The following is a 14,258-nucleotide window of genomic DNA, read 5'->3' on the forward strand; positions in this document are numbered from 1 at the left end:
AGAAAAAAAGCAGGAATGTCGATTACCAAGATTATAGTGGTAATGATTTCGAGGCAGAATCGGTTCAGTTGCCATTAATCATTTTCTACACTGGAGATTCATTTACTGTTAACATCGCCCGTTAAAAGTAGTTTTCCAAGTGATTGTTCAATAAATGTTGATGATCTTCTTTTATTTATGCTTTCCAAATCATGTGAACTTAGTTTGCAGCTTAATTTACAACCTTTGTTTTTTCTTGTCAACCCGAAAATCCTTTGTTTCGTCTCATCAAAATTATGCTTTTACAAAAAAACTTTTGAGATAGTGCTCCTATATGTGATCAGTTTCAAGCAAATATGAGCCTGGTAGCACTAATTGGAGGATGCAAATTAACAAGAGCTGCGCTCACCTTAGGGTGTTAGACTTGTTTGATGGCAAGAAGTATTTTGACACTGCCCACTCAAAAAAAAACAAAAAAAATCCTGAGTGGGTCTGAATTATTTTTTCCAGCAAAGTGCCAAACTCTACCTGGATGTTGTAAAAAAATCAGCCAGCTTTTATACCAAAACAGTTCGCTTAGAAGAATATGGTATTGACAACATCTCTCCTTTACACAAGCTAAATCTGCCAGGTAGTGTTTGATACCTTTGGATCTGAGATCCGAGGTTACATTAAAGGTTTATTTTGGAAGATCCTCAAGTAACTGGATCTTAAATTTACATTACATGTAAAAAAACCATAGATTTTAGGTGGAATGGGAAGAGATCCTACCTAAGATCTAGGGATATGAGAATCTTAGTGATCTTTGCCTATTTTTATTTTAGGTATAAAAGCAGATTGATTGTTGACTACATTAATAATCCGTGTTGTTGGTCATTTCATATCCTTCTTTGTGTTTGCTACCCAGTACGGCATATTACTCACTGGGCCCTATCAACACTTGTTAGGTTAAATATAATAAAATAGATAGTACATTGTATCCGTCAGAACCATTTCGATTTGTGGTAGATTTCGATGCGTATCGCTGATAACACTGTGCGCACGTAATGACTGTCCAACAAATATGTTTTTTTTTTTTTCATGATTCCATACAAGCCCAAGCTGAGTTCACCTTCCTGGCTTGGCTTGTAATGTTTGCCGGAGGAATTGAAGAGAAAAGGAAATGTTTCGGAAAAAAACTGCATAGGCATAGAAAATGGAAATTGAGAAAGAAGTGATACAACAGAAGAGGAAGCACATGGTAAAAAAGCAACCGTTTTCCTGCAGCTATAGCCTATTGGTTTAAGGTTTTATTTGTAGAAGTGATATTGAACGAGTCCCTCGCCTGTGTACTATGCCGGGGTGCTACCAGCAAGTGTGGCTGAGTGCTGACAGATTGATTGTGCCTATAATGGGAAAGCTAAAGTTCAGTTTCTTCCCCTTTGTATGCGTATAAGCAAGCAGCGCAACATGTCGCGGGGAAAAATGACGGGGTGGCAGTCGAAGGGGAGGGTGATCAGCGTTGTCTATAGAGCGGTGACCTACGCTCTCACCCCTCTCATCTTTCTGCACGTCAGTGTAAGGAGGCTTCGTGGCGTCGAGCACCCCACCAGGTGGACCGAACGCTTCGGCTACCCATCTTCTCTTCGTCCAGATGGACCCCTCCTCTGGTTCCATGCCGTCTCCTTAGGTACGTCTTGGTGCTTTTTCTTTCCATCTCTGTGTGGGCGTGTGTGTGTGTGTGCGCGCGCGTGTGTGACTGGTTGATGTTTCTCATTCATTGGTTGTCAATAGGTGAAGGGATGGCTGTGCTTCCAGTAATCAGGCACTGCGTCCACCACCACCCTCATCTCAATGTTCTCATGACCACCACCACCACCTCCGCCTTGTAAGATGGTCGTGAACTTTTTGCCTCAGTACTTCCTACCAACCATCTCTTTTTTCAAGGTTTTTGTTCTTTACCCAAGTTTGATCGCCATTGCCCTTGTTGTCTTTTATCTTCATATAACGGGACCGTTTCTGATCATGGACCAAGTATGTACAAGATTGTCTATGGGGGCCCTTTGAATTCCAATAAGTTCTTTTGCAAAGTTTACCATGTACATGTGGTTTACATGTTAATGATGAACCTTCGAGTCGTGCTTTACTTTTTTATGTACAAATGTGTTTTTCAATAAATCACTAAATTTTGGCATTTACGTGGTCGTTGGTTGGTGGAATGCTAAGATTCTTGTGCGCAAGTTGGAAGACTACAGCGACTCAAGGGTTGATTCTTGTCCAATCAACAATATGAACTGTATCTGTGTGCTCAAATTTGATCAGGGAAAACTAAAATACATAAGCTTGTAGATGATGCTTGTACTGGATTCCGTAAGCTTGTGGATGATGTTTGTACTGGATTCCGTAACCTTGTGGATGATGTTTGACTCCTGTTGTATCCACAGCTTTCCTAGTCCGATATAAGATAGTCTTAGTACAAAGATGGTTATAATTTATATATGTGCTTGTCAGTCTCGTACACGTTATGGGACTATGGATCCCTCCATGCAAGATAAATTCTTTGCACTCGTTACTTTGCTAACCCATTATGGGTAGCTCTCCTCTGCATTCGACTTACTCTCTTGGAACCTTTTGTTGAGTTTTGATGACCATTTACGTCCTTATGCTAATAGTTGTTCTAGAGGAGGGGCTATGATGTATCATGTTACACAAAGATACGACATTGTACTTGTTCAGGACCAGTAACTTTTGGCCGATTGAATATCTGATTCCTTTTTGCTTTTGCAGTAATGTCATTAAAGACCGGCTTCCTGAGTGTGTGATCTATCAGGTATTATCTTGGCACATGTAACCCTGATATTAATGCAAGGAAGAAGTTTGTGGCCATCCTTGATGTTTTAATGTGGTCACAGATGTAATGTCATTGAAGTTCTTCATTTTGTCACTATCAGTATATGTTCTCCTTTTTCCCATCAAAATTGCACGTTGCTGACATCTCATTGTGTGAGATAAAATGATGGAAGTACGTTTCTGAACATAAAGTTTGCATTACCTGCAGCGAATTTCATAACCATTTATAAGCTAGAAAAATGAAAGTCCTTTTATGTCCCATATGCCTTTGTTGATCAAGCTTCAGTCAAACTTTTGATGGCTTTTTGCAGCCGAGTGTTATTCCTTGTTTGCACTTACTATAGTCAACTAAGTAATAAGTATGAAGATTTCAATGGTTTGTCTTAAAATAAATCACAGCCAAAATGTTTACTTTATGTATGAAGAAAAGGAAAAGGAAATTTGCATAATTCTGCAGTCCTATTGAGGTGAACAAGTTTGATGCATTCAGGCATGTTGAACCCTAAATTTGCATTGTCCTTCTCATACAAATCAAAAACTCGAACTTCAACATGAATGAAAAAAAGGACAAAGTCTCAAGCTTTACAAGCATTACAAGAGATGAAATGTACTCTTTACTTGTACTATAGGATGCTGCTGCAAAGGTTGTATAAGGGTGTGATAGGCTAAGAGGTCAAGGTAACATCCTGTTAGTAACCGGTTATGTATTCGGATCGGTTCTTAGTTGGGCCTGACCCAATAAGGCTATAAATAGGTTGAAGGCACTGAAGGAGGGATCGTCCGTTAATTGAAGTCCTTCACCTCTGGGAGGATAGAACCCTAATCAGGGATTAGGGTCTGCATGGGTGAGTTCAGCGGGTTTATCTGAGTGCAGTGCTCTTGTAACCAGTCCTCTTAGCCGGTGGCTAACACATCCTCAAGGTAGCATCCCTAAGGAATAAGTTGCTAACAAACTGCCCCATTTTAGGGGTAGGGTTTTAGTTGCAGCCATCTATGTGCAAGCATATATCCCCATGTCAGTATGCACTTGAAAATTGGAAACTACTTGAGGTTTCAGTTGAAGCCTATACGTGCATTGTGGGTTTCTTTTATGATTCAGAGGACCTCAAGTGCCACATGCAATTTTGGCGTGCATAAAAGTGGTGCCTAATGGCCTGCCTGCTGTATAGCCATGCCATTGCTGTATCTAAATGCTTGAATCACTGGGCAGATTGTCTAGATCATGCCTGACTCATGTTTATTAATGGTAGCATCGAGGGGAAATTCTTCTATATCCTGTTTTATGTGGTTTCGTTATTTGTTTGTCATTTAATATCCATCTTAATAAAGTAAATTGTTTGATAGAGTAACTGCAAATATGAAATGATTTTTTTTTCACATACTGTTCTTTATTCTTTAAAATTTGTGTTTTTATATGTTATTGTCCCTATGCATGACACAGTTTATTTTGATACTCAAACTTCAGTTGTCTTTACGTTTGCAGTATGCACCCCTTGACATTCCCATGGCTGTAGAACCCTTCCTTGATTACTGGAAACCTGATGCAGCATTTTTTATTGAAAGTGAACTTTGGCCAAATCTTATCCTGGCAACTTCTAGGAGAAGAGTATGTTTTCTTTGTGAGTAGTTGTTTTTTTTTTTCACTTGTGTTAACAAGTCCTAATTGTTGGAGAAAAGTTATCCTACCCCAGAGGGAATTCTATACTGGATATACCTCATTAGTGTCTCTGGCCTTGCATCGTTGTCCCTCTTGTTTTTTGGCAATATTCCTTTTTGTGCTTAACATTTTGGGCAATTTGGGTGTGTGGCTGTGGGTGACGGTGCTGCTTGGATGTGAAAAATTTTCAGAAGAAGAACAAGAAAAAAGCGGAGGTGGAGAAAAGAGGATAACGAAGGAGAAAGAGGATGAACAATAGGAGGAGGAATAAGAAAAAGAGGAATACCTCGCTGTAGTGGTTGAGGAGAGGTAGTGGCTTCATGGTTCAACCACTGGTGGAAGGAGAAGAAGAGAAAAGATGCATTAGGATTTTATGCCTTGGAGGCTTTTTTTTTTCTCAATTTGAAACTTTTTTAATTACAATTCCACGGGGAGACCTTTTTTTTTGTTTTCTCTTTTCTTACAATTCCACACCTGATATATCTTGTACTGATTTTCACTAGTTTTTCTTCATTGAGTTTGTTTCAGGTTTCACTGGCATTGTTGAATGCCCGCATGTCCATCAAATCCTTCAAATTATGGTCAAATATTGCCGTGAAGCCATTAATGTCATCAATATTGTCAAGATTTTCATTGATTTCACCATTAGTAAGTTTTTGGTAAACACATCCCGATATTATGCTGGTTTTTGTTGCTCATTGATTTATATATGTCTTAGAGCACAAATGAAGCAATCCATTTCCAGCTGCTTGGAGCATCACCATTTATCATCAATTTTGCTGGTGATCTGAAATATGGTATGTTGCCTTTCCTGATGCTCTATGATTTTTGTTAGATTTGTGAAAAAAAAATGTGAAGTTATATAGGATTATGCCTCCTGAGCAGATCTGGATCCAACTTTCAGTTTCAATTAAATGTGTAACAAATTAAAAGTGGACTATGCTTTCAACATTTTTCAGTTGGGTCTGGATCCAACTGTGAAGTTATATAGGATTATGCTTTCAACATTTTACGGTTGAGTCTGGATCCAACTTTCAATTAAATGTGTAACAAATTAAGCATATAGTTCACTTTGTAAAAGAAGTCTGCTGGAGATGAAAGTGGCAAATTCTTTGCCATAGAGAAGGGCTTCCATCTTGCACTGGAACAAGCCCCTTTGTCTACGATCATCTTCCTCCATGTGGGTTGCTGATATGGTAAACAAATTAGAGACTTGGCTTGTGTACCCTCCACTTGAACTCATGGAATCAGAAGCATGTGGCTGTGTGCTAAACTGGCACTTCAAGCATGTCACCATTTTCCTTAAATAAGAGATCATGAAGTAGGTCATCACAATATTTCATTTATATTGTTCACGTATAACAAAGATGGTCCATCTTTCAGATGCCGCAATGAAGCTCTATAAGTGACTACATTGAGAAATAGAAAGATGCTGTCATGTTCTTCTGAGATCCTTAGATTCGTGAAATACAAGCAATAAACGGGATAAAATTAGATTTCAGGTCCCAAAGTACAGTATTTATGCATAAACATGGTCCTGAAATCTGAGTCCTTAACAGCTGACGTGGACCAAAACAGTAAGATATTTATATATTAATTAAGCATTCTGCAATTTCGTATGGAAAAGTACTTCGTACTATAGGTGCAAGTTGCTTTATCTATGTGGACTCATGGATGTGTCAAGATGGTTTATTTACTGAAGAAGCATTGAACATGTCCAAGATGCATGGAGTGTCATCACGATTATGAAAAATACATGAATTTTTCTATTACAATGCCCATATGATGTATCTTAATTCTGTCTAGCTGGGTGGCCATATGATGTATCTTAATTCTGTCTAGCTGGCTAAAGCTTGTGCCGATTTACCAAGGAAATGCTTATCTGAATTATAAGTTATAAGAAATGTAGTGTGAATTACTGAGACAATATATAAAATATTATGTCACATGGCTCTCCATGCTGTGCTCCTTCAACAATTTACTTCTTAATAAAGATGACTCAAATTGATATATTATCTGAAGAGGTAATATCTGAGTGGCAATTTACTTCTTAATAAAGATGACTCAAATTGATATATTATCTGAAGAGGTAATATCTGAGTGGATCCAACTCCTAGCAGAACCATGGATTTTGTACTAGTCCTTCAGAGCATTTTGGTTGAGATTAAACAGGCTACCTCATTCTAAAGAGCTGAACAATATTTGTGATTTTGAACGCTGAGTATGCCCTGTTCTATTTGATGTAGAAAAAAGAGGAATAGAAGCTGTTCACGTTCTGTGGCTCATAGCATTCTGGAGTACTAGATTACTTGCTATGAAGTGCATTTAATAGAATGTGCATAGACAACTGCATAGTCTTTTATCTTGTTTATTTTGTGTTTCTCATTTCTTTGGCATCCTCCATATGTTTTCCACGTCTCTAAACCAGGGAACTCATTATTATAGATAGGATGCCCCTGGCAGGCAATTTGCAAACTCAAGAAGATTGAACCATGTGCTGGTTCATTACTTAACAGTGAAGAACCATGTCGCTGAAATTCTTGAATAAATTTTTTATTAGGTTGAATGAACAATGTAGATTAATGCTGAACCACCTATTGCCTTTATATTTTTCGTAAAATTTCATGTATGATCCACCTTCTTAAACTTATTTATCATGATCTGAGAAAGAAAAATGAGTGCTGTCATTTGGTTATAGTGTTGCAAAATTAAATTCCAAGAATTTCTTGCAGGCATGGATGCAAGCTTTTGTGCTTTGTTTGGTGTATGTATGTCTTTCATTATCTTGTTTGATGTTTCCCATGCATCTATATTTGTCAAATTGATAGCTGCTTCCCTGCATGTCATTGTTGTCGCTAATAAGTGTCAGGTCGTGTGTCATGTGGCTTCTTTGAATTAAAATATTTGCTTGTTTGCTTTTAAAACAGTAGGAGATTCTGATATTCCTAGCCAGCAGAATGTGAACATGGAAAATCTAGAATCAAGTCTTGCTTCTAGGAAGGTGTGGATGGCTTCCTCTATTCATAAAGATGAAGAAGCAGGTAACTGGCATTATTGAGTCTTCCCACCGTCGTCCTGGCAGAAACCTCCCTGCATGAATAGAATGTTTGCAAAAGAATCTCTGCTTTCTGCTCTTCTGCAGTTCATTTCCTTTTGCTTAACCATAGCAAACTTGTCGGTCATGAGTAATCTTTGCCTTCTGATGTGACGTGTAGTGCCATAAAATGGCTATGTTTCACTTGAAGAACCTTTCAGTGACAATTCCACTATATTCCCTTAAATGGGGTAAAATGGCATTCGATAAATTAAAATGCATTTGACAATCAATAAAATGTCATGGTTGAAAGAGTTCCCTAATGGAAAGGCATATTTGAACTGTTGAAAGAAAAGATTATTCTCCAAAATGCAGTAAGTCAGGATTTTCTTTTGCAAATCCAGTGCTAAGTTGCAATAAGACCCTTCTATAGTTCTATTAGTACTGGATTCAGCAACGGTAGGACAAATTCATTGGTTTTGCTAGCTTTGTCGTTATAATATTTTGAAGTCTGTTATATGATTTATCTAGGGTCTAACAACTAAAAAAATGCAGTTATCTTATGGATACACAAAGAACTAGCAAAAACATATTCAAGCTTGCTCACAATTATTGTTCCTCGACATCCCCAGCAAGGACAGCAGATAACTGAAGTAAGCTCTGGTGCATTGTCGACAGTTCTATAATTATCTTCCATTGTTGACATGGTTATATATTGTTATCTTGTACGACAATTCTAAAGGATAGGTGCAGATGCACTGCCCGTTGGAGTCTTTATCTTTTAAAACCATGTGAATCTACAGTTGCTGAGCCGAGCCTAGGTCGATTTAAATTAGGATTTTGGTTCTTGGCGTTGCCTGTTGATTGGCACGCTTGATCATGTTTGCCTGACATGCCTGGCCTCTCCAAAAGCTGGATTATTGGAACTTGTTATGCAACCTTAGATGCATATCGTGATAGGCAATCAATCTGCATAGATTTTGCCTCTTCATGACACTAAAGTCTGAAATGACTTTTTGCAGTTTGATTACTCGATTTTGCATGTGTCTAATATATTAATAGGCTCCTTTATGTTTAGGCAGTGCAGAGGGAAGGGGTGAATGTTGCATTGAGGTCTCAAAGCAAAGCTGTTCTTCCTAGTGCGAACTTTTATGTGGTTGACACATTAGGTTTGTGACTTCTGGCATTTTCCTGATTTCTTTAATTTCTTATTTTATTTAAAGCATGCTGGTTACTGCCTCATAAGCTTGCATAAAGTCTTCATACTGATGAGCTTCTAACGAATGGACAAGAATATGCCTTGAATAAAATAGCACCTTAAGGCCCAAAAGATATCTGCTAGATGATAAAGGTAGGAGAGTTTAAGATTTAAGATTTTCACGAGTAGATGTTCTGAAAAAAGCGAGTTAAACATATGTAATGTCTTTGAAATACCAATTTTCACTGAAAACACCAACATCATCTTGAAATGTGAAAATATCTAATTCCATACCCTATTACATTTTTAAATTTTAAGCTGTTTGAGCAAAATAAATTCCTCATATTTACAGGTGAATTGAAAAGCTTGTATAGGTTGAGCCCAATTGCTGTGGTAGGAGGATCATTTATCCAGGGATTATCTGGACACAATATGTGCGAAGCTGCTGCTGCTGGTTGTGCTGTTTTGACTGGTAAGGCTTTCTCTAAACAAGTTTAAAGTAAATACTCAGGTTTGTGGATGACGTTTTGGCTCATTTATATTTTCACTGGCTTTTAGGCCCCCATGTAGGGCATTTCTCTCAAATGGTACAGGAGATGCAAAGGCTAGAGCCTCTTTCAGTACAACAGGTCATCTCCCTCTGTCCCCACTCCTCCCTGTCCTTTTCATTTGCTGCTTACAATGTTTCAAAACCATGTGGTCTCACCTACGTTCAAACTTAAGTTGTTGACAAAATATTACTGATGCAGTTACTCCTGTTTTGAACCTTTGACAACATATATCAAGTAACCATCCGTTTCTAGTGCCATATCTGACCGTAAAGCATTTGTCATGGCTTGTCTCTAATGTTTAATTTTTGCCTTCTCTAGTACAATAACGACAGAAGTCACTTAGCATGCCAACATAGACTTTTGCACATTGTGGGAATCTAAGATGCCACGGTGCAATCACCTTCTATGAGTCTATTTTCTACCAAGCAACGATATTCATTACATTTTGTATTATTATGTATGAAGTATTCATGATTCATGAACAGGATGTTGTAAAAAAATTTTCCTAATTTATTAGCTTGCTTACATGTTCTCACGATGCGTACAGGTCGCAGGAAAAATTGAACTGCTGGACCACTTGAGAAAGCTCCTTAGCGATGCCAAAACCTTAGAGGACCACCGAATCGCTGCCAAGAAAGCAGCTTTTGGTTTGTCACGCGGAGTGGTCCAGAATGTCTGGAACCTGATTGATATACATGTATTGAAGAAACACGTTCAAGAACGTGATATGTAATTCATGGTGAAAAAAGTTATGCACGATGACTTGGAGAAAATCCATCCAGCACGAAGAAGCATAGAATACACAAGTTAAAATGACCGTACTACTAGCTATATGTTAAAGAGGTGGCTAAGGTGGCCTTGTGGCCGCCAACGTTAAGAACTTGAGATGTTTACTTAGAATTGGTCAATATAAATTTAAAGGGCTGTTCAGTTTCTTAATATGTGCAACAATGAAATGATAGCGACGTTGCCCACACTTGAACCAGCTTCACGAGTAACGCATGAGTCACAGTAAGTGCAATAACGAGACATCTTGAATATTGGTAGGTTTCCCCCCCTGCCTCCTTAGCGAGGTGTAACAATCACCCCTGAAGGGGACTCGTAAGACATGTATGTGGCAATGCGGATTGCCTTGAACCAATATAGGATTGTGAAGTTGACTGTGCTTTAGGCATTTCCTGGAGACTCTGAAGCACTAAATGGGTTTACCTTCACTTCGATATGTCATCACAACGGCGATATTATGGAGACCAAGGTTGCAGCGATAAGCCAAATAATACTGCAACACTGCACTTCACCAAGCACAGAGCAGCCCTTATGCTTAAGTTTACAGCAGAGAGAGCTACGCTATAACAATGGTTACCAAACAAACCCTTGTTTGTGATGGCGACGATGACAGACGTCAAGAAGGACCTTGCACGAGAACACGAGGTTCTGGCAGTCTTCGTATTTGAATGAGGATGAAAGCACCTAAATAAGGCATCGCATTGCAACAATCTTGTGTCATTGGTCCCTATGTCATCAGTTTATGAATCTACATTTATGTACATTCTATCCTTTCAACAGCCAATTCTTCCTCAGATGAACAATAACAAGCCTGTCTCATCTCCCCAAGCAGGTTTTCAGAAACTTCACACGTTCCTTCTGTTTGAGCATTCCATTTGTCTCCGACAACAAACCTGCGCCTTTCTTTATTTATCTCGATCCAACTGCATCCTGGGCTTTTCTTCAGTCCTTTCTCCTTCATCATCTCCCTCACTATTTTTGCATCTTTCCACTTCCCTGCCTGTGCATAAATATTAGCTAGAAGGATGTAATTTCCCTCATTCTCCGGCTCCAACTCAAACAATCGATTGGCAGCAAATTCTCCAATGGCGGTATTGTTATGAATTAAAGCAGCACCAAGCAATGCACCCCACACTCGTGGGTTTGCCTCCTCCTGCGCCCTCCCAATGAATTGGATCGCTTCTTCAAGCATTCCAGCTCGACCATAAGCATCAACCATACATGCGCGGTGCTCAGCAGTCGGACTTATTCCATAGCTAGTAAACATACCTTCAAAGACCCACTGAGCTTCGCTAATCAGACCTGCCCGACTGCATGCAGTTAGGACCGAGGTCAACGTGATGGAATCAGGATTTGTACCTGTATCCACCATTTCACGGAAGAGTGCAAAACATGTCTCTGCATGCCCATGGGCGGCATAGCTAGCAATAATAGAAGTCCAAACAAATGCACTCTTCACCATTGTCCAACCAAAAGTTCTGCGAGCTTCTTCAAGGCTACCAGCTTTTGCATACATGTCGATAAGTGCAGTTGCCACATAAGCATTTTGGTCATGGCTATTTCGGATGGCATGGGCATGGATTTCTTTCCCCGTGCGCGAAGCAGAGAAATATGAACATGTGGGCAGGATGCTAGAGATCGTGACGGAATTCGGTCTAAATCGTGCGAGCTGCATGTCTCGAACCATTCGAGGAACTTCACCATGATAACCATTCTGCACCAAGCCCGCAATCATCGCATTCCATGTGCTAAGCGAAGGTTGCTCATTCTCTCCCCTGTTCTTCATAGTTTGGAATATCTCCATGGCCTTACGGCAGTATCCATATTGCATGTAGCCCGAAATAATTGATCCCCAAGAAACTGGATCTCTTTTAGGCATTTCATCCAGCAATTTCTGTGCATAGTTCAAATCCCCACATTTTGCATACAATGTAATCAACGAATTCCACACGGCCGTATCCATTGCAATCCCGCCCTTTGAGATCTCCTCTTGGATACTCATCCCGCGTCTGAGATCCTGTAAGTTAGCGCAAGCTTGCAGTGCACTAACCACGGTAACCTCATCTGGCTGAACGCCAGCCACTCCCATCTCGTCATACAACTTAAGGCTCTCCTCATACCTCCCACTCTGCGCATAAGCACCTATTATTGCATTCCAAGACACCACGTCTCTTTCGGGCATTCCATCGAATACTCGCCGAGCAGCAACCAAATCACCCATCCTCGCATATGCAGTCACTAAACCATTGAGAACAAAGATATCAGAATCAAACCCATTTCTAAGGACGTACGAGTGGATCCCTGCACTAAATTGCCCGACGTCAACATAGCTCGAAAAACATGCTTTCAGAAGACACGTGATGGTGTAATTGTCTGGGCGGAGACCGGAGCACAGAAGCGAACAGAAGAGCAGCAGGGCTTCCCGGTGACAGTCATGGAGCGAGTAACCGATGAGCATAGCGTTCCACGTGAAGAGGTTTCTCTGCGGCAATCTGTCGAATACCTGGCGTGCACATCCCACGTCGCCGGACTTCGCGTAGAAGGTGATGAGCTTGGAGCCAAGGTAGTTGGCGGGACGGACGTCCAGAAGGATGAGGCGTCCATGGAGCTGACGGCCCGGCCGCAGAAGGCGATGGTCGGTGCAGTGCTGGATAAGCGAGCCAACGCCAGTATAGTTGGGAGACTCAGGGGACTGCTGCAGGCTTGCCAGCAGCCGCCGGAGGCAGCCAGTTTTCATGGGCAGCCTCCTCCTCTCCTTCTTCCTTGATGAAACTGAAACTGAAAGGAGGGGACTTACCCAGCATCGTCATCAATCGCCCAGCCAGACGGCGAGATGGAGGGCTTCTCGACCTCCCTTGGATTCGTTATAGGAAAGGAAGATCCTCCTCCACACCTGCCTTCCTCCTCATTGAGAATCGCACTGGCAAACAAGGGGGAGATTCGAAGGGGGCGCACTCATACGCATTTAATAAACGCCCGTGCCGTCTCTTCCCGGACAACCTCCATGGACGCTAGCCGAGTCCTCGATTCAAAGCATGGTGAATTTCACATCTAGATCCGCCCATGATGGGCCGGGTCCAAATCGATACTGTAGTTCAAAGGAAGTTACGTAACCCGTGCATATGTATGCCGACCGACAGGGATATAGACAGAGCGTAGATTAAATAAAATGGTTAGGATGATTTAAGACTGAAGGCCCATCTGTGATAAGGGTTGTCCACGAAGAAGGTTTTGAGTTTTCTAGCATGTCATGAAAAAACATAGTCCTCGTCGGGCACGAGAGTTAAGCGACAGTTTCATATTCATAACTTGCAACAGAAAACTAAGGTATGCAGTGTCATCACATTAATTAGATAATTATACATTTTCTGTATATATTTTCTTATGTCATTGGTATCAGAGTCAGGAGATTCAGACAATGACCGGAAAATACCATCTATGCTATTTCATAAGCCACAGTAGAAATAAACTGCTTGTTCCTTTATTTATTTTCATTAAGAGATGCTTTACCGGGGGAGGGAAGATAGACCTCCATACACCGACAAACAAATTAAGAAGACAGCAATAGTTGCGGCCCTCTCTGTCCACACAGATATTTTACTGTGGTAAGGTACTATTCTACTACTAGACCATTGGTATTGCTAGTATGAGCCTTCAACCTTATGGTTAATACAGAGGAGGCTGGACTTATGTTGTCCACCCAGCCGTTGGTATCCATTCGAGACGCTTAAACACTCATATGGCCTACAGCCCATTGCAGTTTTCAGGTAGACGAATGGAATGGCGTGGAAAAACCTTTCTCTCAAGTTGATGGCTTCAATAACACCATTTATCTGTAGTCCTTTGTTGCTATTATCATGAGAGTAAAGGATTACCTACCTGGTTTACCAAAGGGAAGAAAAGGAGCATCAAGAAACACTGTGGTGGCATGCCTTCTAAGATACATGTCCTCCTCTACACCGGGTGAAGGAAGCTGCACCAGTGAGAATTCTTCTTTCGTTGAAGGTGGAGGATGTTGCTGCGATAGCTGCACATCTCCCTTAGAAAGGCAGACATAAAGAAAGTAATGTTGTGGTTCGTGTTTTTGTGATCGGCGGAGCCCAACCATTTTTATAGATTATGTTTATGGTATACCCATCATATACTCTAGCTACATTAATGTCTGATCCTGTCCCTGGACAGGGAGCGCAGCAAAGCCCCACGCCATTTTCTCAAACCTGAGGC

At 40.6% G+C, this 14,258-nt stretch overlaps 2 protein-coding genes across 5 annotated transcripts; one reads left to right on the forward strand and one right to left on the reverse strand.

Annotated features, from left to right (window-relative positions):
• The first annotated feature begins 1,066 nt into the window (after positions 1 to 1,066).
• On the forward strand, positions 1,067 to 10,144 carry LOC116264329 (probable 3-deoxy-D-manno-octulosonic acid transferase, mitochondrial). 4 transcript variants are annotated; one of them, XM_031644473.2, is made up of 12 exons: positions 1,070 to 1,648; positions 1,753 to 1,846; positions 2,746 to 2,788; positions 4,292 to 4,414; positions 4,994 to 5,113; positions 5,184 to 5,262; positions 7,390 to 7,506; positions 8,055 to 8,152; positions 8,578 to 8,668; positions 9,050 to 9,169; positions 9,256 to 9,326; positions 9,796 to 10,144. In XM_031644473.2, exons 1-12 carry the CDS (start codon positions 1,405 to 1,407, stop codon positions 9,979 to 9,981), a joined length of 1,386 nt encoding a protein of 461 aa, XP_031500333.1. In that variant the 5' UTR covers positions 1,070 to 1,404; the 3' UTR covers positions 9,982 to 10,144. The 4 variants fall into 4 exon arrangements, with proteins under 4 accessions (XP_031500336.1, XP_031500335.1, XP_031500333.1 ...); XM_031644474.2 differs by having other exon boundaries at positions 1,072 to 1,648; positions 7,393 to 7,506; XM_031644476.2 differs by lacking the exon at positions 9,256 to 9,326 and having other exon boundaries at positions 1,067 to 1,648; positions 9,796 to 9,940.
• A 567-nt stretch (positions 10,145 to 10,711) lies between these two features.
• LOC116264328 (pentatricopeptide repeat-containing protein At2g37310-like) lies at positions 10,712 to 13,446 on the reverse strand. The gene has a single exon (XM_031644472.2). The coding sequence runs from the start codon at positions 12,769 to 12,771 to the stop codon at positions 10,789 to 10,791; it is 1,983 nt and encodes a 660-aa protein (XP_031500332.1). The 5' UTR covers positions 12,772 to 13,446; the 3' UTR covers positions 10,712 to 10,788.
• Between the last annotated feature and the right edge of the window lie 812 nt (positions 13,447 to 14,258).

The sequence above is a fragment of the Nymphaea colorata genome, chromosome 11 (genome assembly GCF_008831285.2).
Source record: "Nymphaea colorata isolate Beijing-Zhang1983 chromosome 11, ASM883128v2, whole genome shotgun sequence".
Taxonomy (NCBI): domain Eukaryota; kingdom Viridiplantae; phylum Streptophyta; class Magnoliopsida; order Nymphaeales; family Nymphaeaceae; genus Nymphaea; species Nymphaea colorata.